Genomic DNA, 25,068 nt, shown 5'->3' with positions numbered 1-25,068 from the left:
TCAGCAACACCAGTGCTGTAGAGGTTGGGGTTTAGGTCAACAAATTGGAACTTTGTTTCAATACAGATGCAGATGTGAATTGGGTGTATCCCAGGGGAAAATATACCACAAGAAGTCAATAGTCTGTCCCACACTGGCTCTGTATGGAGGTGGAAGTCATGAACTGGTGATTTCTTCAGGTTGCTCCACTTTGTTTTCAAATCAAATTATTGGTGCCCACACGGTCACAGGGAGCACGGACCTTCATAAAACATCTGGACAGCTGTGTATTGCTGCCAAGTTCATCTCCAGTATGCTGACCCATGAACAGAAGAAAGTCGAAGTCTACCAAGAACTCCAGCCTTCATGTCGAGGATCATTACAGTGAAAGAGCCCATCTGCATAACAGCCATGCTGAGCCATCCCAGAGTTGCTGATGTTCAGTACAACAGAATGACCTCGACGAACGACGAGTGTGATATAGTTTTCATACACGATTTGTGATCAACAGATTATGATTTATGATCATGATCAATCATGACAATCATGCAAAAATTCCGGAGATATGAGGCATCAGGTAACGTTTACATCAACCATCAGAATGAGAAAAAAATGTAGCTTAAATTATTCTTACAGTGATATGATTGGTGTTAGCAGACAGGCTGGTTTGAGTATTTCTGCAACTGCTGATATCCTGGGATTTTTAAGCACACTACTCTCTAAAGTTTACTTAGAATGAGGCAATAAAAAAAACCTATCCAGTAAGCAGCAATTTTCTTTACTCTTCTTCACCATTAATGATGGTACTCGCAGGGGACAGGTATTGCACCATTTTTGTGTTTTCAGACGCGTCTTAACATTTACACAGTCATTTCACCATTTAAAAAAAACTTCACAAGAGTCTGAAATTGTATTTTTTTTAATAAAAAAAAATCAAGGCACTGTTTATGCATACACATTCTACATCAGTAACCACTTTTGCAAAAAATAATGCAAAATAGTACAGAATAATTCAAAAAAGCAAGCAGAAAATAAAGAGATAAAGAAAAAAAAATGCTGCCAATTAGAGAATACTGTATTTTCAATACCATCAAGGGGCATCTTAGCATGAAGACTTTCTAATTGTCGTATTCAACCCCATTTATTTTTTAAACCCGTATTTACCAAACAATTTAACATTTATGATTGCTGGTCAGGCATTAATCAATCAATTATCAATATATCTATCATTTCAACAGCTGTACTTTCAATTGGTCTGATTTTGTAAAGGGAAAAAAAAAAAGTGTCATTTCTCCACTGCCTGACCAAAACCAGCAGCGTTCTAGCACTAGCAGTTGCGCATAATAATATAAGGGAAAAGCGTTGCTATTTATGCATGCTAGTGGGGTCCAGTCCACCACCTACTAAGATACACAGAAGTTGGTGTGGTATCTCAGAACAGAGTCATGTCCCATCCAGCTCTCAAAAAAAATCACACACTGTATAGGCAGGTCTTCATGGCGTTTTATAACTACATGTGCACCAATAAAAAATTAAGGTTAGACGTGTTTTCCATGACCAAATGCCAAATCTAGTAACCAGGGCTACACAGAGGTGGAGAAGTGGACACCTGTCATTTAAGTAATAGCTGATTCAAGAGAGAGGAGTGACAACAACAGCAAAATCAACACTTCTAGCTGTCCAGCCTGAGGGCACAATACTACATGCATAAATACCTTTTATGCATTTTAATTCAATGAATATTTTCAACCATCCTAATGAAATTACAAAATTTCAAATTATGGCAGTAATTTATCATGTTTAAATTTTATATATGTTTTGGTTTTCAATGCAAAATTCAGCTCTCTAATGTACACAAAATCACCTGTACCTATTACTTTCATACATTCTTGTGCTTCATGTCTTCTTAGGTTACAAACAATGACCGTTACATTATAGAAAATTGCTTCGAATATAATATTCTTCACTACCTTGTACCTAAACGTATTATTTATGATCGCTTTTAACAAACAATTGCATAGATATCTTAAATATTTTGATAGTCAATACTCAAAAGCTCAAATAAAGTACATGTCATAAGTCCAATATGACAACTTAAAAAAAAGAATCAACATTTATCATATATTCCAACCCTGCCCATTGCTTTTTCCTAAGAGGCAGAGAATAAGACACTTTACACAAAGTGCTACTGAGACACTGTGTGCACCAAGTCCACACCACTACATTCATATACTGTAAACGCACAAACAAAAGCTTTTTAAATATCATCATGACATGGTCCTAATAAGCTTCCCTTTAAGACTGTGCTTACCGTATGACAAAATTTGACGTTTAACATGAATTAGTGTTTGACACTTTTGCTAGGATATCTGAGTTCTGAATCTATGCATCAAAAATGAAAAAAAAAAAAGCATATCTTTACAGTACAATCAAAGACACTCCTGATTCTTTGGAAGTAAACTTAATGACAGGAGTACTAAGATGTGCGTGCTCTGTTGTGACAGCAGTCTATAATCAGTTGAAGACTGATCCTGTTCTTTGGATGTGAAGTGTGAAGTGATGTATCTACCTCTCTCCCTGAACATCTCTACTGGAAAGCAGCTGCCTAGTCCACTAGCATACAGTACTGTATACACAAACCCTATATAGCACCCAAGCTGCATGCAAACAGTCAGCCAGACAAAAGCAGTTTATCTACCCAGCAGATTAGTACATACAAAACAAGAATTACGTATACAAAGTATGAAAAATAAAAATATAGATGACCAAGTTAGAAAATTAAATCACGTCTCCTAGTTCACACAAATAACTGATCGTTGTGAACTGGTCAGACATCCTGGATACTCCTGGATCTACATGATAGAACACTTTTCTGGTTTAGGTCCTCCCTGTTGAGGAAAAAAGGAGAGAAGTAAAGGATCAATTAAAATGTTTAATTAAAATATATTATTGATTGATTATTACAAAGAAAAGATAGAGTCTTTGTTAGCCATTGGATATTAAAAGAGTATAATAAATGTATTTATACAGCAAACATGTTAGTGTTGGAATAGACCACATTGCCTTATCACAATTAAACTAAATATTAAACTTAATTAAGTGAAAACAGAATTTTAGACAAATATTTATTACAGTTTTTCAATCCATTAAATATTTTGATAGTTTTTTTTATGCTGATGGGGGGAAAAATGTGCTTTTGATAAACGCATTATATAATTTTAAAGAAATCAGTTCTTAAAAACCTTTCTAACCAATCTAAATCTAAAGGATTACTTTACTTTTTTTATTTACTGTTTTAATTAATTGTGATACGATACCTGTCTGGGCGCGTCATTGCCCATAATAAAGTGGGAATGGGAGTGGGAGACTAGACCCTCAGGAAGTCCTCCTCCTCCACTGGAGGTAAAGGAGCGAGAGGCGCTGGAGACTGCAGTGCTTGCCGTTACACAGCTGCCAGACCGGTCTGACGGCTGACCACATGAGCCACAAATCACAGTGCGGCTACGCAGGTTATACTCTCCATCCCCACAAGTACTGTGAGCAGCCTACACAAGATATACAATCAAGGGGACAAAAGTGTTAAGTTCTTAATGATAAATAGTCATTGTTGTTTTCAAATACAACCAAAAAGGACAGAAGCAAATACAGCACTATTTACCATTTCCTCATCATCATCTTCCTGGAACAGTGAGCGTGTCACTTTCCGCATTGCCATTTCCTAGAGAGAGAGAAAGAGAGAAAATTAAATGAGCTAAATATATTTTGGAAAATGTCATAACATTAAGTGTCATTTGCAGCTACAATGTCAAAGGAAACTGGCCCTTGTCATACCTCTCCACTGGAGCTAATCAGAGTAGTTTGGAAGAGATCTCCACTCCCCCATGAGTTCTGAGTCTTCCACACCAGGTCAGAGGGAGGACTGTGGGTCCCACCAGCTCCTGCAGCCCAGATCTGTCAATCCAGACACACAGAGAGTGTAAATTCAATTTACTCTACTAGAGTAGTTTATGGTCAGTCTATGCCAGACTCAAGTCACAAACTATATGGGCAATTTGTTGTTAAACACTTCATCCCAAAACGCATGGGTACTGCTGCAGTAGCTATAACTATACCTTCCTTTCTTTTGGGAAGACTAGATTTTGGAGCGTGGCTGTGGGAGACCAAGATGAGCATTGTCTTACATGTTTATAGCAGCTGATAAATTGCATTAACACCTTAATTAATCAACTTCTTTAGTATATTAAAAATTTTGGGGATAAAATATGCAGCCACACGACCAGCTACGCAGATAAATATTATGGATACACAGAAATACCATCTGTACAAAAAAGCGATTGATAAATGACACATTTTCTGTCTTTTACAATAATTTGTTCTTGGAAAACAGAAGATGTGTAACTAAGAGTTCTTGTGAGCACTGAACTGACTGGAAACACTGAGTAGGTAAAAAGTGTGAAAAAATCGACCCTGGACTGAACTATAAAGTCTTTGCTGTGAGATAATTATTAAAACATACTGATATGAAAAAGCATACTGTGAAATTTACGAGAAAAAAAAAACAAGAAAAAGAGAACAAAAATACAAAGCTCAAAAAACTGGGGCTTAACGATGACCTAAAATCCGGTATATAGTAATACTTAAGACTTGATGATATGTTGACACCTCTGAGAATTCACTAGTATTGTGTTGTACTTTATCTGGTCAACTTACTGTAACAGTCTGTCCTGCTTTGAGAGTGAATTTAGGCGGGAACTTGTAGATGATGGGCGTACCAGAGCCCACTTGTCTCTTCACCTGCCAGTGGCCCAGAGTCTGATCCTGAGAAAAGAGAGAAAAGAATTTAATGTAATTTTTTTTACATAAAAAAAAAAAAGGACAGATTCTGGCAAGTGTACTATGTGCCTAGTAATATAGTCGTGTAAAAATATACTATAACAATTAAAAGATTCACAAGTTTGTTGTGAAAGATCAGAAAAGTAGAGAATATGCCAGATCATTTAAAAGTTTATTTCAAATAGGATTAAAAAATGCCTGTATTTAATAAGACAATAATTAATGGCCATCATGCTCAAAATAACCATTGTCTTGAAAATCTCACAGGATTATAAAATAATCCTGAATTAACATGAGCTAAATTACAGATTAAAATCCTAGTTTAAAGGTTTTCTTATTCAGAAGTGTGGTTTTACTCATCAACACATCAACCATACCTATGGCCCTTATCTAGCAGACAGCTGTGATCTTACCTGGTCAGATTTGTTGCTGAGACGCACAAATTTGCCCTCCAGGTCTACCTCATCCACAGTAACCCGGCCACTGGCTGAGGCCTGCTGGGAAATGCGAGTACGTGTCACTGTCCCACCAGTCACGCTGGAAGCCTCGCTGTCCGTGTCATTGAGGCGCCGTTTTTTAGCGCTGCCGGATGAAGTGCGAGTGCTGCTGCTCTGAGCCAAGCGAGTCTGAGTCTGTGTGCCAGAGCCTGTGGTACGAGTGACTGATATCACACGGCCAGGAGGAGGACTTGGAGAGAGACGCAGCCTGGAGAAAAATTGCGATTAATAAAAGAATAACTGACCCACAATTTATATCTTGAAAATCTGAGCTGAGATGTAGGATATGGAATCAATGTGAGCATGTACAGTGCCAGTCAAAAGTTTAGACACAACTTTGTATTTATTTTCCTACATTCTACAACACCACATCCATTATTTGTTTCTTACCTCTCCTCTTCTCCCTCCAGCAATTTCCGGTAAGCACTGATCTCCATGTCCAGGGCCAGTTTGATGTCCAGCAGCTCCTGGTATTCGTCCAGCTGCTGCTGCATGCGGTGGCGCATTTCGGCCATTTCCTTCTCCTTCTCCTCCAACCGCCGGCGCATTAGATCTCTCTCGCGAGACAGGGATTCCTCCAGCTCACGCACCTTAGCCTCCCGCGCAGCCAGCTATCACATATGACAAATACATGAAGATTAAAATTGTAAGCAATTGGGAATATATTTTAATCACATTGTAAGATAAACATTTTTTTTTTCATCAAAACTGACACATGTATGGGAGACATAGACTTTAACAAAAGCAAAAAAAAGTTCTGCATTTACAGCTGTAATGTGCTTAAAAACAAACAAACAAAAAAAACATGTTGGTGAACGCTAAAGGACCAGTCAGAATTATTTAACTGTCCTATAAAATCGGAATGGTGTGCGAGTTTAACCCTCCAGTTGGTGGTGCTATTGAGCTAAAGAGAGTGGTCAAGTACTGGCTTGATGAGGGAAAACCTGAATAAAATGGTTACCCGGATTGCAAAAGTTCTATTCTAGGTCAGAGACAGGCAGAAAGAGATAGATAGATAAAGATAGATAGATAGATGGAGAAAGAGAGAGAGAAAGAGACAGAATGCTTCTTTGTCCATTAAGACTACAATAGAATGAGAATACCAGTGTGTCAAAAACACACAGCTCCTGACTATCAGTGCTATAAAGAATTCTAAATATGGAGAAAGCATTATAAACACAGAAAAGCTTACACAATTAGATAATAGGTCTCTACACAAAAAAATGATAAGGACGGAGATCGAATCAAGAATGCAAGTCATTACAGTCAGAGAGTATACTGTATGACCAAGCGGAGGTTTAAAGTATTTTTTAATCCCTACTGAAGTTTATACATTTATTATACATTTATTGAACAAAAGCCAAATTTTTGTGAACTAAATGATTAGTTTGACCTGGCCTGTATATACCCATTACACGCATGCATATGCATTTATTATTAATTATGTATGCATTATTCATGCACTTTAGACTCATCTCATCCAATATAGTATGGATTGCAGTATCGTGTTATTGTGCAATAATTGTATCCAGGTGAATAATTATGGAGTGTTTGTCACCACTTATGACTGACAAAGGCAAAAGTGCCTTTGCACTTAAATTTATAATTTGTGGGATTGCCGTTGTATTTTGTATATATTGTATACATTTCTGTTTTTTATTTTGTAAATATATATTCAGTTAAATTGAACTGTAAACAGAGCTTGATCAGTTTGGATTATATTCGATTTTGAAGTGCGAGTAGTTATTATTTTGTTGTTGGTTTTTGTGTAAACCTAATGGCCCATTAAATAGCATTTTAATGATCAAGTATGTGTGTAATAATTGTCAATATGCTGTACTTTACTGAAACAGCCATATCTGTTTATTATAGGGAAATTAACCCTAAATTTTAATTTAAAAAATCTTGTACTTTGCTTTATCTGTAGATGGTGCTCACCTGTTTCTGAAGCTGGGACAACTGACCAGACATGCTCTCCAGCCTCATACGTGTCTGCTGCAGCTCCTCATGAGCTGCTCCAACCAGGTGACTGTTTCTATCTGCAGACTGACGTGCATTATCCAGCTAAAGAAAGACAGAAATTTTCATAAAGTTCACGGCAATGTTTTTAGCCGGTGTCTGCATTTAAAGAACTGAAGAAGAATGCCGTGACTATGTAAAGCAGGGCTCACAATGTATAAACAACCACCATCCAGATTATGCTACCTTGGCATTGTAGGTCTTCTCAATCTCCTCCTTGTAGATGCGGAGCTGCTCCTCATGCTGGTTACGGAGTTCGATCAGAGCCTCAGCCAGCTTGCTCTCGAAATCCAGGTTTCTACCGCTGTCAATCTCCACCATGCGTGACTCATGTCTACGCTTCGACTCGCGCTGCTCCTGCAACACCAAAGAACGCACATAAGAAATGATAACATCATACAACAATTGTCATTTAGTGCTCTGTTGTACAGCTGTTCATTGCTGTTCTGTGCAGCTGTGAGCTTATACACCATGTAGAAATGTTTTCTCACTTTGTAAAACCCAGCAAAACCATTCTTTTTAAATACTGATGAATATACAGCAGAGTGCACTGACCTCAGCATAAATGTTCTTTTGGAACTCCAGCTCCTCTTTAAGAGTCTGGATGCGGTTCTCTGCATCCACCCTCCTCAGCATCTCATCCTGCAGCTGCTTCTTAGCATCATTCAGACTGCCTTCCAGCTACAAATACACAATGTTTTTAAAGGTTTTTTTTTTAAGGAGACAATACAGTATGATTACGAGGCGCCATTTAAAAAAATTATCAAATAAGACATTAACGTGATGGATTCTATTAGTCCAAGCCCTTTGCGATTATGTAATTTAGTAAAATATGCTAAAAAACTTAAAGGTTCTTATGGATTTAAGGTGTTCTATAAATACAATAGCGTGCAATATTTATACCTTGGCCAACTGAGCCTTTAGATCCCTAGCTTCAGCCTCTAAAGACCTCTTCTCCCCTAAAGCTGTGGTGAGAGAAGCATCCTTAGAGTTAAGTAAAGCCTCCAGATCCTTCAGCCTGGCCAGAGCCGACTCCAGATCAGCCTCTTTCTTACTGTTCCTACAGACACACATGAGCAAGACAAGAAACAGGGTTATATTAGCACAAGAGCAAAACTATGCAAGTATGTGTGGTTGTTTTATTCTTTTTTTATATTCCCCTACTTATAAATGAACCCTCTGCAAATCTCAGTGGGTTTATCTAATGTATAAAAACACCACAAATTACAGTGAGTAGCCAGCAAATGCTCTTTAAACCAACTCAAACATGACTAAAAATTAGATCCATTAAATAAAATAAGAGCCATTCCCATATTCAAGTGCCTCAAAACACATATGTATCCATTTATAGGTTTTTTTTTTCTTTTTTTGTCCCTTATAGATCTGCAAACCTTAAGTTTTGCATGTGATTACCGAAGTACTGTAAAGTTAGGCAGTGAGTCTAAGAAAGTCTAGGCAAAGAATCGTTAAAAACCTATGAAAGGTGACCCTGAATGCCCTTGCCAGAACAATATAATTTTAACTGCCAACTAAAACTCAACAGCATGTGGGCTTTGCCACAGGGCTATTCATTTAACACTGGATAAACATTAACACAACATAAATGCAACCCATAACACAGGGAAACCATCTTAGTAAACAGTTTAGTGGAATTGCTGATTGGGGGAGGGTAGTTTACTGCCAGCGTGGGATTAAATTAGTGAAGGAACCAGAGCCGGTATGATGCTGGGTTGAAATGGTACAGCCCACGAAGGATTACGCCCCAGTGTCACTAATGATAACCAGCTGAAGTGGAATAATATCCAGAACACTATCCTTCATCTCCCTGCCTATTCACCCGCTCTGCTTTTTCACAATGATGCACAGAAACTTCAATAAAGGATGCTATGATCTTGCAAACCTACTCTAGCAGTCAACATATTCCAGTTAGCAACGAGTCGAGCCCTTAAAGCATTTCACTTCACTGTGAGGATGGTGCATATTTGTAAAAAAATTATTTGTGGTGATATAAGATGAGTAATAGAACACATCAAGATAGTTTTTTGAGTTCTTGTTTGTCTGTTTGTTTGTGCACGCATCTCATAAAAAAAATACTGAATGAATTTTAATGGGGTTTTCACAGGTGTATTTGCGCCCGAGCTTTAGGTGACATATTAGGTCTGTACGGTCTGCAGTACTGAGGAGAGAGCAGCTGCCTGCCAAAACCCACATTCACAACCAGTCACGGAAGCACTTTCAGTAAGAACACACATCTAATACCGTTATGTCGTCTTAAACAACAATGCGTTTCCTTAGTTCAATACGACATTCCAAAAAGCAGTAAATTGGTTTCCAAAGACTGGAAATTCTCTCTTCGCATATTCCAACGCAACTGGGGTCTGAGGGCATGATCAGATATGATACCGCACCCCTGGAGCAGATATGGCAACCTGGTGGAGCTGGGGCTCAAACCGATCACGCAGTGTCTTAGCCCTCAAAAGAAACCTAAAGACTGTACAGTTCTATCCATAGTTCTTTTTAAATATTCTTAATTTCTAAATGGTACCTAGGTGTTAGGTGACTTCATGGTGACACACAAAAGCGTCAGAGCTCTTATATTTGTCACCAGAATATCACCCACTGCCTTCTTAAACATCACTGAGGCACAGCTACATTGCATTCTCTCCAGCACTGCCATTCCACACCTAAAAAGGCACAGATAGCCTGCTTAGTGTAATAGAGTCCATAAGTTTGTATAGATCGTTTCCCCTTTTGAGCACAAACACACGCCAAGAACAATACTTTGATGGTCTAAAAAAAATCCAGATGAAGTAAACAGAGTACAAATGAGTCACTCGACCACAATGTTTTGTTCTCCGGCTGAAAGATTTATTAGTGAATGTTTTTGAAATGGTAACTATAATGAAAGATTTCACCAACTGTAACATATAGTGATAAAAAGCAGCTTATTAAGCTAATGAATTACAGTTTGTGCTAAATTACAGTTTGTGCTTTATATGTTACTCAGTGTCTTTTAGTAAATGTCTTTATCTCTACCATGCTATGGAACTTCAAATACTAAAATAAGAAGGATCCTCAAAAATCTTTTATTTAAAGATGTCATTTTATTATTAATCCACACATAAGGTTATTAAATGTAAAATAAAGTTAAGGCAAATTACTGATATGGGACTCAATATTTACTGTGGATCTTTAGCATGAATGTTGCAATACCAGCCTAAGCACAGCCCCCTACGTGACCAAGGTATTAGCTAATATCAATTAATTGCTTCAACTTATATTTCAGCTATTATTTTATAGTACATTCATTTGTTATTCTTCTTATGATCTGTTTAGTTATAAGTATCTCGAGGACCATGCCCACCTATTGTCTCAAAAAACTGCTCATAAAGCTATTTCCTAATTCCAGGTCGAAATATCCTAAACACCCTGCGCCTGTGTAAATACCCCTATCTCCCGCTTTGTGCTTTTACTACTGTTAAATGCGGGCCTAACAGGGCTTGGTTTGGCCTGGCTTTATTTTACACACGCTATCACCATCGTTGGATCATTTCTTTCTAAAACGTGTAAACCACAGAATAAAAGAAAAGTCGTGTATGGAATAAGGTGATGCATCAGTGATGCATAGACTGAATCTTGTGTGAAAACATGAAGTGATAAATAGACTGAAGTGCAGACAGATCATTAAATAGCAAAAAAAATTTACATTTGAATAAAAAAAAGGGTGCTGGGTAAAAAAGCAGAAGGAAATTATTATACATTATTAAATGGGAATCTAATGTGGTCGTAAGGTATTACCATGCTAATAAGCATAGAAAAGTGGTTTTCAGCATGTGCATAACTGAAAATGTGGAGGGAAGACAATGCTGTGTGAAATTATTAATTCAAAGGAAACAGGGCATTGTGTGTGTGTGTGTGTGTGTGTGTATATGAGAGAGATGTTTGTATAAAAAATAGGAATGTGTCCCAGTGGCATTACGATTCTTTATTTAAGTTTAGATTAAATGGAACTTAAAAAAAAATATTTGCGAACTTTCCTGTTTGGCGCTCCTTCCAGAAGAGGCTCTGCTGACCACTTAATGTGGAAATTCTGACTGTGGTGTCTTTAAGGACACTGAAAATGGGCTTTCCCCAACCACTACTGCTGCTGCTATAGACTAAAATAGTCTCTTAAACAAACTATTGCCAAGGCACTGCAAGCAGAAACACTTCCCACAATAAATGTACAAACTGGTGCAGACCAGGGGTAGCTGGGTACGCAAGGTTTCAGGTTGAAACCACACTAATTTGCCCCTGGTAAAAAACTTGGGCAAGGTCCTTAACCCCCAACAATTAAGATGTAAATTGAAAAAAAAAAAAAATTAAGTTACAGAAAGGGTTCCAAGTAACTATCTAGAAACTTTTAGAGAAGTTAAGTGAAATAAAATTGTTGCCGGTAATCTAAATAAAAGTCAGGCAAAGAACTAGACAAGTCATGTCATGCCATACCAATCACTAATACTTTAAAAAACAATGAAATTCCTTGTTACCGGCCTCACACACACCCAAACCCACAGACACACTGCAAGTTACTTATCTTAGCTTACACATAGCAGGTAGACACACCTGTACTTGTGTATCACAACTCATTCATTCTCACATTCCTTGAATTCCGGTCATAAATTCAGTCTATCAACCAGTGTTTAATGCACACGTCACATGCACAACATGCAGGTCGCAGAACCTTCATGCACAGAAGACTTCGGTTTATTAAACCTAAACATTCCCAAATATTTGGAGGCCAGGCCCAATGTTTGATGAAAACACTTTTCATTGCTTGAATTATTGCAAACATGCATTATCGCTATAGGTAAACCAAACAGAACTAATTTAGTACAGTACAATACTATTAGCTTGTGTTAGGCACCACAGTGTTGGGTGGTGCCTTGTGTGAGTCACTCTATAAACAGCCAAGTCTCAATCAAGAGGCCTAGTTGTTCCCAGTGGACTTAAACACTTCCTTTCTAAGCAAAGGACATCTCTGAGTCATACTTACCGAGAAAAATCACTTTGAACAAAACAGAAGAATATGGTCTTTGGAATATTGTTGAAAAAAAAATAAGAGGTCTTCATATAAACAGTCTGGAAACAGCAGCTGCTCAAGCCAAAGGCATGATCTTTATTATATAAAACAGGAAGCAGGAGTTTTCAAAACTTTAATAAGGCTACCAAATACATTAAGCAAAACCTCCATACTCTCAAACTGAGCACTAAAGATAAAAAAAAGCAAGATCTCTATAGATATACATATATATAATTCTTTTAGAGAAAACTGCTGAAAATTAAAGGCGGAGGGGCACACACTGGAAACTTTTACGTCTGACAAAATGGTGAAACGGAACATATGGCTATTGGTTATTAATGGTTTAGCACTTATGGCAGAGATTGGTTTGATAATGATCATTATAATTGTGCTTTCTGCGCTCCAGATAGCAAAACTATAGTGTGGATTTATTTTTTATTTTTTTCAATAACTATTCAAAAATGAATCTCACTTTAAAAACCTTGCATTGTGCTCATACACTGTCAAAGAATAAATTGCAAATCATACAATTTAGACAAAAATTCTAAATTCTTAGACACAAACCTTCTAAATGTACACTTTTAATATGCTTTAAGAAAGTTTTAAATTATTAGAAGCTAGAATAATCACCACACCCAGTCAGTCACTGTCTGAAAAAATGATTAAAAAATTGAGAAGTAGGGACAACAACTAACGGTTAGAGCTGAAACACACCCAAGTCTTTTTGCATGAAGATGTTTGCCCCTTATAAAAGCATTGAAAGGAGAAAAAAAAACAGTCATTATGGTATTAAACCATAATACAAGCATTCATTTTTCAGCGGGTTAGCACATGGTGTGTGTACAGTATACCGGTGCAGCTGTAAGGATACTTACTGTATACAGAACTAAATCTAAGCACAGTCAAAACCACAGGCATTCTTCCCTCTTGCACTGACAAATACCCAAAGTCTTTTCAGGGTTGGCTAAAAAGTTTCTGCATAATTTGATTGGCGTGTCTACACAGGCTGAAAAATATGTACTAAGAGAGCATTTACACTAATAGATTATCATTAAATTATAAGCATGTGTGAATGCACAAACTGTTACAATGCCACAGTGGTAATGGGTACTGTCGATGTTTAGAGGAAATCCTGACGGCAGAAGTAGCCAGCGTGGCACTTGAGGAGCGGCAAGCGGATCCACAAGAGGGTGACTCACTCTCTCCTTCACTCCACCAGCTACAGCCCGACCATTACAAATGGAGTATACTCCATCATTTCATAATGAATCACTGGCTTTTTATACAAACCCAAAATACTTTGACTGGCTTTTCAAAAGTATAAACACAAGCAGATTCTGCAGCAGCTCAGTTCCACTCAACAAAGAGCGAGTCTTCATTCAGCTGCATCTAATTTATAGTGAGATGGAGGCTGTCTCTGTGTGTGTGTGTGTGTGTGTGTTTGTTTAGAACTAGAGAACAGCGAACCTACAGGCCTTGTGGCATGGCCATGTGAGAATCCGTTCAAACCACAGAGACACTCTCTCTAACTTTTGTCCACAGGACTTCTTTATAGTCCCCGCTGCAATTCTGCAAATTTCCCCGAAATTCTGCAATTCACCTGAGACCACGAAATGAATTCAAGAGTGTCCTATTTATAGAGAACTCAACACCTCTAATTCCAAATGTTTTTCCAGTTCAGATTGATGGTAAGTGTTAAAATTTTAAGCTAAATAATGCATTAAATGTATTAGAAAAACTACCAGGCCATGTTCAGTAAAAATTCCGCTAAGGAACTGCTGGAAAAGTGGAAACAGATTGGGTTTTTTTTTTTTTTTTTTTGAGCAAGAAAGTGAATGGAAATTATATAACTGGCTCAGTGAGTCATTCGATAGTTCCCCAAATTTCAACCACAATTAAATGGGAACCATTCTTTTATAAGCTTGTGTGCGTGTGTGTGTATATATGTGTGTGTGTGTGTGTGTGTGTGTGTGCGTGTGTGCGCACGTATACAAGTAAATGCATACGAGTGAGTAAACGTTTGCCCAATAATCGTTTTCTGATTTATACTGAGTGACTGACTCATAACTGCTTGGCAAACTATAGTTTAAATAAGGCCAAAAGCCATGGAAACTCTGATCCACTCCACACCACACGCGCACGCAAACTTTCCAGTCCAGAATGAAGTTAGACCAGCACTATGGATCAGCCAGAATCCCTCATTATCCAAAATACCTCTGTACGCTTCTAAAATCACTGAGAATAACCTTTCCTCATCTGGTTTTTATAGCAGATTCATGAATGAGCTTGGCTTTAGCGTTACTGGTCTGAGAATAGCGTGAAGTTGAATTGTTCTACAGGTCTTGCATAAAAGCATATCCACACAACCAATCTCCAAAAAGTCAGTTAGAGTGTGAGAGTGACTACGAGTGGCCCTGTTTCACATTACATAAACTAGAGGTCATTATGACAGATGAGCTCAGGTGATATCATAAGGATGTTATAGAACTGTTCGCTCAGGGGTGCAACTTTATATACATATACAAGAGAAAAGACAGAAAAGAATTTTAAGAAAGAGCTGAAAATAGAGACACCTTATTTAAACCCATTCTTACAGCTACTGTAGTATCAGCCTCAGGCCTGTTCTCACCACATGACTCATGTGATCAGGCTAGTTTGGAGTTAAAAGAGTTTGGGAAGCATGTGAAGTGAAAAGGGAGTGAGCTACAGTTAGTGTTCTGTCCTTTTTAGGCCACACTGTCCTGAGCTAAGCACACAAGCTGCATTATTGGGCATCGGTCATCTGCCTGCTTTTTTTTTTAAAGGTGCATTATTAGCAGTTCGTTATTAACCAAATGGATGATGTTTTAATTTATGATATTTAAACAAGTTAATGCAAAATGTTCCTGCTATGCACGGTTTATTTAGATAAACAAGCACAACATAATTTAGCAAAATATGTGACTATGCAGGAAACAATATAAACAGGAAAATGTGATAAGAATTATTCTACATTCATGTTCCCACTGATATGCCAACTACTGGGAGCTAAGAAAGCTTTTATATTATTTCAATGTTAAAAATGCATAAAAATGTTCAGACCCCTTCAGACTTAAGGAGGAAATACCACTCTAGAAACAGGAAATCAGTTAATGAAATCAAGACAATTTGATATACAGATGTAATGAACCTTCCACCCATTGTTCACATATCCATTTTTAACTCGATCATTTTCCCTCGAGTCCAAAAAAACTTAAAGGCTTTATTTAACAAACAAGTTTCAGTGGCCTAAGGCATCAAAGACGGCGGCAAATAACAGCCGTGCAACTGACAGGAACTTAAGTACATGTCTGTTCATGCAGATGGATGGATCCAGTTTAACCGTAAGCTACCCTACACTCTGCCAATATCCTTTTTGTGCCAAAAAAGGTGTGTGTAGCCACAGCCAGCACCACACCCACACCTTAAAAAATGATGACGGTGTGAATGTTTGAAATCAGACCGAGTTAGCGTTTGTTTTTCTAAACTAAAAATTGTCCACCTGAAAACTGTCCTTCAGTTCAGACCTTTAAGCTTTTGTTTGCAAATGGCCATGCACACTGCTTGGCTGGTGATATTGGATATATTGTTATCAAATCATAACCTTTGTAATCATTATTGGCATTTAGTATTTGCTAAATAGTGCGATTCTTCTGAACAGAAAAATAGCCTTCAACTCTTATGCAAATTAGCTCAATATGTAAGTACATGGAGCTATGATTCATACCATATGAGACAATGTGCTTCGGTGTACTGGCCTTTTGTCTTTTTCCTAAGTCGCAGGATGGTGTGCTACCAACTGAAAAAATATCCAATATAACAATCATCACCCACTGAACATTATTTCTACAGTTTCTAATTAAGTTAGTTCGCTTTTGTCTGCTTCTCTACAGGCAGCTAGGATAATATAGTAGGTATAATTTATAGTCAGCCATGCATGTTTTTGACCAGTGAATAACAGGCTCACATCTGCCATCCTTTTACTTTTCCACCATGTGGTAAGCAAGGATTTGGACAAGTCAGGAAACAAAAGAGCCTATTTGGACAACCACAGGTTAAGACTGAATCAACAGCACCTGTCTCTTTCCACACACACTGCATGCATACACACACACTCAACCCAACATAAGGCCCACTGTTTGCTAATAGTCAAGGAAGGCAAATGCTCATGTTGAGGGTGGGTTGGGGAGGGGTGGATGGTAAAACAGCGGCCACACAGAGAAGGGTCATTCATCTATTTCAGGCCATGTGTTCATGTCGAGCCACTTCATGAGACCAGAGCCACAGTGTTAGATCTTGCAACCTGATCTTAAAGAGGTGAGCTAAAAAAGAAAGAGTGTCACCAGGGGGATTCCCACTCATATACCACGCAGGATGATTCAGACTGATTATTAATACTACAAATAAATTTAATTTTAGAATCCCCTGAATCCCCGAAGATCAAAATGAGTCAATTGTAAATGTCCACACTTCAACAATTACTAAGCTTTCACTCTATACCAATCAAATCATTATTACAAAAGGTTGTGATTTTGTTTTTTATATATTATCATTGTAAAGGAAGAATAATCCACAATTGGGAGCCACGGTACTACAAAGCTTTTTTCCCCCCTACCTATAACAGCATATGCACGCCAACAATTAATAAATAATTATTTGAAACATGACTTCATTTTGTAAACTGTTTATAGCTGAATTTGCTGAGGGTCAGCGAAACAAGTTAGGTCCTCCTATCAGTTATGTTAAAGCAGCTGTAAACCGTCATTCGTTTTTTCCCCCTCCTGTGATGGTAAAATATGCAATAAAATTTGTGTCAAATAAAAAAAAAATTGCCATGTTACTAAATTCCTGGACTCCTGAAGCCTTTCCCGTAGAATAAAAGTGACTTACTTACAAACTTCTGACACCTCAGGCTTCTACCATAAACATAATAAGTCTTATTACTTACAGAAACTTATTTGGTGGAATAATGTACACTTACTGACACGCATCATTTTTTTTTTTATCCACAAAACATTCCCCTTCCTCATTTAGGTGAGAGGTTTAGGGTATCGAGAGTTTGTTCTGAGACTGTCTGATTCTCTCAGAACCACAAAAAGGCTGATGAGTCACAGCTCATTCCAGTCAGCGCCAACTCACACACCCGTGGTATGGCTGCTCCATTGCCACGGCAACTAAACACTCCCAAACAGCAGCAGCTACTGAGGTAGTCTGAGAGAAAGAGGTGATCAGCATCATGGGATAACCGAGTGAAAATGCTTCCACGAACATACGTCACAGTTACTCTGGGCAACAAATGGATTATGTTTACTTGTGTCCATATCTGATCACAAGGACTAATTTTTTCAGAGGAAAACTGTTGTGTAATCACAGGCACAGCCATGCAAAAAAAAAAAAAAAAAATACTCTATTACTCAATAAAACTAGTTTCTTTGCATATTTAGTGCAAAATAAATTGAATATTTTTAGCCAATATTAATATATTGCATAAATATACAATATTAATGTACTTAAAAATATATATTGCATATGTTTTATGTTTTTTTTTAAACCACACAGTTTATTTATTAACCTTATATACATAGAAAAATCTGACTTCAGTGGCTGCAAGACAAACTTTGATAGTTTGACGCTGGCAGTCAATGAATGGTTGCTACTAGCCGTCTTAATCTAATCTGGTTGCTATGGCAATAAATGCAACATTTTGGCACTGGCACTTTTTAGCAGCATTCAGCATTTTCATATTTACACAGCAAGTAACGATATCAGAGTTTAGATATCCCTAAGGCAAAAGAGATGAATAAGCATGCAAATTATACTGTTAATATTCCAGTTCCTCTCCGTGAGCTTGATAGACCAGTCACATACTGTACTACGGTCACTAAACTCCACTCTAGCTTTACTAGGCTAAAATAGAGAGAGAGAGTGAAACTAAATTGCGTTAATCATTATAAAAGTCCTGGACTTTACAACTCTTATCAAAGAAGGCTGAATACAAAGAGTACTGTAGTTGCACTATGCAGTGGCATTTCTTTTGTATTGTTCCTGCCATAAAACAATGTGCGAGAATTCCATTCTGATAAACACAATTTATTGTGCAATAAAGCGGTGATTAAAGATTAACAGTGTTTTCAGCTACCTGCTCAACTGCATATTTAATTTGGTTGAATTCTATAACACATTAGTCAAATCCCACAAACTTAACACGCTCAAGTAGCCATGACAGGGTGTGGTGAGACACTCCGCTCACATTCGTTATTCCCTCACCCACAGAGGTAGATAAACGACATACCATTCTGCCTGAGATACAAATCTACGGCAGGAATGTGTGTTGGGACATGACTTGGAGCACTGTAAGGTGTGCAGCTCCTGCATGTATACTAGCAACATGCAAGTCTCCCATTGGGCTTTTATCAAGTAAACCTTTACCCAGGCAACAGCTTGCATGGTGAAATTAAGCAATCATGTGGGTGTCAATCATGAGTAGTAGAACACCCTTGATTGACACAGATTTGTACAAGTCAGGTTTAAAGAAGGTAAAGTGCTGGAAGCATGGTGTCTGTGTACAAAATTCCTGTTTTGGGACTTTGCATTTATATTTCTGGAATTAAATGCAGACTACAAGAAACTAACCTGTTTGCTCATAAATTTAAATGCATCACAATGACTGCGGAAAGAATAACGGGTGCAAAGAACACACAAAATTCAAAAGCCCTGGGGAATAATTAATCACTTAATCATGAAAAATTAATGCGAATGCAAAATATTGGGAGATTGCTCACAATCAGACTGCTATAGAGATTTTTGGGTATAAAAATTGTAGATAATAGGAGTCTAATCCAGCTGGTTTAGACTTAGATTCAAGCAAACATTTGGAACTTTAGAAACCGGTGCATGCCTTCCGCCTTCTGAGAGGGCGTGTAGTTGTTATTTGTATTCGTACCTGGCTTTAAGCTCCTTGTAGTCCTCACGGATCTTGCTAAGCTCTAGCTGCAACCTGGCTCTCTCCTTAGCCACCGAGTCGAGAGTTTTGCGAGCATCAGCCAGCTCATTCTCGTACGCTGCCTTCATGCCGCCCAGCTCCCGGCTGACCTCAGTCTCCGACTCCGTGATACGCATTCGCAGGCCGGCATTTTCGACCTCCAGAGAGCGCACCTTATCAATGTATACAGCTAGACGGTCATTCAGGTTGCTCAGGTCCTCTTTCTCCTGCAGGCGGGTAATGCGCGCAGGCGAGAGCACGCTGGAGGCCCCACCACGGCTGGTACGTTTCTGAGCCGGACTTTCCATCACTGGCCTTGAAGGGGATTATGAAGACTACTGCAGTAAAGCTGTTTGTGGAAGAGAGGACATGGGATGAGGAAAAAGAAGAGTGAAGTGGAAAAGAGTGCTTTAGAACTGATAGGAAGAACTTGTGCAAGACCATTTTGGACAAACGCAAACAGCTGTGTAAAAGTCAAGAGGCAGTTAAAGAAAAAAAAAAATTATGCTAAAAGACTGTTGACGGTCAATCACTGCTGCATTTCAGTTTGGTACTAGACTGGACTTCAGTAAACTGGCCTGGTGCGTTTTTAAAATTAATTCATGATCAAGACTCAAATCTTGTCTCATGATCAAGACTCAAACTCAAGTCCTCCATATTCTTCACCGCCTTCATCTTTTTCCCGGCCCCTGCCACCAAGGGCCACACCCCTTCACAAAATAATTAACACGTAAGATAGGTCACAGCGTAATTTCTGAATGACCTTTAAATCGTTAATTTAAATTTTAAACATTAAAAGCAATTTTTAAAGAAATACTCAAGCAAACGTCTGGAATGCGCAGAAGTTTCTAGGTTGTACTGATTTTAACATTATTGCATTTACGAATGAAATTATTTCTTAAATAAAAAGCAGAGTGTAAGAAAACTAAAAGCAGAATACTTTCACTTTCACCCCACTCTCTTGCACACTTTACTCTATCTGAGGCAAACAGACATGTCCTAAAAGCAATTAGACACTCCCCCCACCACACCCACTAACGCAGAAAACCTTCATACTACACGGGAAAGCACCATCAAAAGGGCAAGTTGCAAAATGAATCAATTTTACGTACATAGCTTTAGGTTACCTTAGCAGCAAACATACTTTATAAGAAAAGAAAAAAAAAAGATATAAAAGACTAGGTAAAAAAATTTACCTGATAAAGGGAAGTCTTGCAGAGCAAAGCTCTTGTAGAGAACAGTGAGTTTGTGGAAGCTGGTTAAAAGCTGCTACTTCTCTCTGTAGTGGAGGAGTTTCAAAGCGTCTGGTCTGCCTTGTTCACTCTGGCCTTGGCTTGCTGCCTTTCAACCCTTCCCTAGCAGGAAAGAGTGAGAGAGGAAAGGTGGGAGGGACTGGAAAAATGGGCGGCACCACAAAAGAGAGCAGAGCCTTGCCATTTTCTTGTCTATCCTATTCTCTCTCCTTCTTCTCCTCATGATTTCTTCCTCAGCCCATGTCTTTATGTCTTATTTTGTTCTGTTGGTTATTTTTTTTTTTTATATAGACTCTAACCTTAGTGAAGATTTCAGAACATAACCAAAAGTGAAAGTTGGAAAAATTTCTTTTAGTCCTTGGCACTCTTCAGTCCACCTCAGACAAGTTCGTAGTATACCATCTAATCTTTGGCCATCCAAATATACAGGCAGAAATAAAATGTTTTCCTTTTCCCCAAAATCCAAGGAAATTCTAAATACCCCACCCATTATATAGCCACCTAGATCAAAGATTTACACACAAGACACAAACTATATATAAAGAAATAACCAGGCAAAACACTTGCGAACACAATATTTATTACAGAGGGGTGGCTTCCTAAAAATGAACTGTCCAATCAGGTGTGTAAACAGAAGAAAGCTGACAGAAGCCTGGGAGGGCACTTGGATTGCGTACCGATATTTTTAACTCTAACTTGCTCCTAACTAAGTCTTCTCCTTCTCTCTATACCTCACTCCATATACTGGATTTTTATACTACGATTCAGACAGCCTTAGAGCTTTTAGTTCTGCATTGGTCACAAAGTCTGTGTTCATGAAACAGGTCTACCTGGCTGTATCTCAAAGATGAGGTCTTGATTTGTGATCAGAGTTATTATCGATTCCTGTAATGATAGGAGGAATGAGCAAAAAGCTTGTCTGCAGCAGAAGCTCTTCCTCTGTGTCTATGGGCATGGTACAGTTTGGTACTTTCCCTGCAATTTAATTCCCAATTGGTGATGCAGTGAATGCATTATGGAAGACTTTCACTTTGATTCTCTAGAGGATCATAGTAGGATTATAACATGAAGCAAAACCTGAACCTGAGTCCTACTGTCTGTGTAGATATTAGGACATCATCACCTTGTCTGTGAGGGTTTCCGCTCACCTTCCCCCAGTAGCTAGAATAGCTACATCAATTTGCCACATGTTACAATGAGCAGAGTTCAGTTTCAGTGAAGCATCCTGTTTTTAGATGACAGTTGTGTTTAAAATATTCTTCATTCCGAGATGCTTTTCTGCTCAAACCAGTTTTAATGCCTAAATATTTCAAGTAACAACACGTATAGCAAAGTAGGCAGTCGACTTTATGCTAAGCCTTTTAAGGTCAAGAGTAGTAAAGGATTCCCCTATGATTCCCGAGTTATGCCTACCAGAAAAACACACACACACGCGCTTCTTTGTTGTTCTTCCACCCTTGCCTTTTCCCACCGCATTCTTCACTACACAAGGCTGTATGTTCCTTCTGATGAATCCTCATCTGACTTACAGCAAACTGTGAACACCATTCTGAGATAAAAATCGCCCTGAACCTGTACCATAGGTATCTGGAGACAATTATCTGAAATATTCCCAGAGAAATATCAAAAGAAAAATCTACCCTATATAACTAGCACATTTATCATTATTATTAATACGTGATCTACAATGGTGTCCGAAATCTATTTCGTGATAAGTTTTTCAGCATACTTTTTTCTTGACTTTATTAAAACACATTAACCCCTTCTCACTTCAGCTAAAAGTGCACTACTATAATATTGTTTGAGTACTTGCAGATAAAGTTGCTGTAATAGGTGCCTTGAAACACTCTCTTTGTCCACCTTATTGGTACACTCTGCTAAATCAAAAACATTATGATTATTCGGCTACCAGAGCCTTATCTCATCAATCTGTTTACTGCTTTGGTATAACTGCACATTCTGGAACACTTTTTCAATAGTGGATGATGTGGTGTGTGCAAAAGAATGTTTTGCACATTTTTACATAACTTAACAGTAGGGGTGCACAATTTGATTTAAAAATTCACACTCCAATTATTATTTTGATATATTCCAATTGTGATTTCAAGTGTATCATTTAGTATTCATACTTATTTATAAAGAATAAAAGCAAATAATTGCACTAGAAGTAGTTGCAACTTTTTTCTGGTCTCATGTGATTATTAGTTTCAGCACATTTGATTAGTTGTTCAGCACTAACTAGCAGCAAAATCTAACAGCCCATAATTACTTATTTTTTTCTCTAATATATCCATGTTTGCACTGTCCACATGTGACATTAGCAAATCAGATAATGCACATATGACACTTGTCCAAGGAGTTCTATCTGAACTAGTCTGGTTCACTAAATTCACTAGCAATTTTGCCACCCCATTATTTACAGCCAAAGCATGGTATTGGTGCTAAAAAGTGTCCCACCTTGGTAAAAAAAAAAAAAAAAAGAAGACATTTTCATATAGGATCGTATGACAACATTTTTCATAGTACTTAATGCTTCTCAACTCATTTGCATACACATTTATATTTTTATCAGATAAAAAAAATTATAACACTTGCTAAATACAATTTTATGCCCTTTTATATAATGTCCATAACTCTTTCAATGATGTTAATTTTCATTCAGATAGAAATTGGCCAATTTAGATTTCACATGAAATTACATAACCCTGACAAAGTGTATTACTCTAAAATGCAAAACTGTTAAGATTTAAGCTTTTTACCAAAAACTGGAATGCTTTAATTTAAGCAACAATTCTTACAGGTAATATGCTTCTAGAAGATGACACTAATTTTTGTATCAGTACTCATAAAGAAATATGAATAATTTGGAGTACATATAAAATCATCTCCAGAACGGCTGAAGTTAGCAACTTGAAATTTTTAAGGGAAGCAGGATTGGTCACTTCCATGTTGCATAAAGTTCAGAAGTAACTTCTTTGGCAAACAGTTTCTGTATTATATGTATAACATACAAAATAATTATAAAATAAGCATCAATACTGTGTTTAAGGACTATTTCTAGATAAATACAAATGGAATGTCTTACAGTGTAGTATTTTTAAATTAAAAATAATTATAAAAAGGTAACACTGAAAACTAAATAAAACAGACTACAGTAGTTTCTGGAGAAGGTGATGTTTATCAGTCTATCTGCTCTAACTAATCACAGTCTGGAGCTTCAGAGATAACTCCACACACACACACACACACACACACACTCGTATATGTACACAGACCTTTTCATAATAATTAAAAGAAACACTTAAAGTGAAAAGCCTTTCTTGGACAGAAGGAGTCCTGCAGGGTTTTCAGTGTAACGCGTTTATAGTAACAGCTAGTGATTCCCTGGAACTCTGAGGAGGACGTTATCTTCACATACAGCTGAGTCATGGAGCAGGAAGGAAAGGTTTCCGAATCCTTCCAGCGCTCAGGTTAACTTCCACCAGCCATACTGAAGTCATCTCAATTACACGGTACAGCTTCTCAAAAGAAAATGGATGCACTCACGGGAAAATCGTCCCTAAACGTGGTAAAGTTTGGGCGTGTGTAAGCTGCAGCATTCCTCCTCTCCTCCTCTCCTCGCTCGCCTCACTGATTGTACCCCTCCCTCTAGTGGACACTATAAGCACTACACCGGAGAAAAGTAGTGCTCAGTGATCAGTTAAGTTATGCCTTTTGTCACATATACAGTACAATACTGCACAGTGAAATTAGGATATGGTTAACGGACTTGCTCAGGGCCCCAACACTGGCAACCTGGTGGAGCTGGGGTTTAAACCACCGACCTGCCGGTCAGTAACTCAGTAACTTAACCCTACCAGAAACCTCTGCAGCCCAACTAGGGACCTTGGAGGTCATTGGTGATTACCATTGTATTTATCCCCATTTTACAACTGTGGTGGGTTCAGTCAAAATTCAGATGCACATTCACACATCTGCAGCAATTTGGGAATGCCAGTTAACCTAATCTGCATGTCTTTAAAACCCAGACCCTGGTGGTTCGAGGCGACAGTGCTAACCACTACGCCACCGTGCCGGCAAAATACAAACTAGAGAAGGTTTATGCTGTTACAAGTGTTTCAATCCTCAATACAGATTTCTCTTTTTTCTTAAAATTCCTTGAACTTTACCTCTAGTTAGTGATTTTCAGCCAGCTTGATGTTATAAGGCTCCATCTGTTAAAAACAGGCTTGTCTGTTTCTGGGCATAGGCTCTTGTAAAGAAACAGAATAAGAGGCCCATTTGAGGGTCCAATATGGCGCCAACTGAAATGTTTTATAGACTGTATCTGGGTGGTCCAACTAACTCATATTAGACCTGCCTAGATTGGTTGGCTGTACATCATGCAGCAGAATACTTATGCAGCAGGCCAAAACTCACTCAAAA

The 25,068-nt window shown here is 38.0% G+C and overlaps 1 protein-coding gene across 1 annotated transcript; it reads right to left on the bottom strand.

Moving 5' to 3' along the window:
- Positions 1 to 882: 882 nt before the first annotated feature.
- lmna (lamin A) lies at positions 883 to 24,253 on the bottom strand. Its single transcript, XM_053494399.1, has 14 exons — positions 24,190 to 24,253; positions 20,587 to 20,745; positions 19,352 to 19,739; positions 8,232 to 8,388; positions 7,884 to 8,009; positions 7,515 to 7,685; positions 7,248 to 7,373; positions 5,700 to 5,920; positions 5,226 to 5,517; positions 4,690 to 4,797; positions 3,811 to 3,930; positions 3,638 to 3,697; positions 3,297 to 3,524; positions 883 to 2,867 (listed from the first exon to the last, which is right to left on the bottom strand). Exons 3-14 carry the CDS (start codon positions 19,696 to 19,698, stop codon positions 2,832 to 2,834), a joined length of 1,992 nt encoding a protein of 663 aa, XP_053350374.1. The 5' UTR covers positions 19,699 to 19,739; positions 20,587 to 20,745; positions 24,190 to 24,253; the 3' UTR covers positions 883 to 2,831.
- Between the last annotated feature and the right edge of the window lie 815 nt (positions 24,254 to 25,068).

The sequence above is a fragment of the Clarias gariepinus genome, chromosome 4 (assembly GCF_024256425.1).
Source record: "Clarias gariepinus isolate MV-2021 ecotype Netherlands chromosome 4, CGAR_prim_01v2, whole genome shotgun sequence".
Lineage (NCBI taxonomy): Eukaryota > Metazoa > Chordata > Actinopteri > Siluriformes > Clariidae > Clarias > Clarias gariepinus.
Note: the sequence above shows the minus strand (reverse complement) of the source record. Positions and strands in the feature narration are given on the sequence as shown.

Excerpts from the sequence above, each read along its gene's own strand:
- lmna (XM_053494399.1), bottom strand. The coding sequence starts at position 19,698 with ATGGAAAGTCCGGCTCAGAAACGTACCAGCCGTGGTGGGGCCTCCAGC. Across the intron at positions 8,010-8,231 it reads TAAAGGCTCAGTTGGCCAAG|CTGGAAGGCAGTCTGAATGA; the intron begins GTATAAATATTG and ends GTGTATTTGTAG. Across the intron at positions 3,698-3,810 it reads TGATTAGCTCCAGTGGAGAG|GAAATGGCAATGCGGAAAGT; the intron begins GTATGACAAGGG and ends CTCTCTCTCTAG.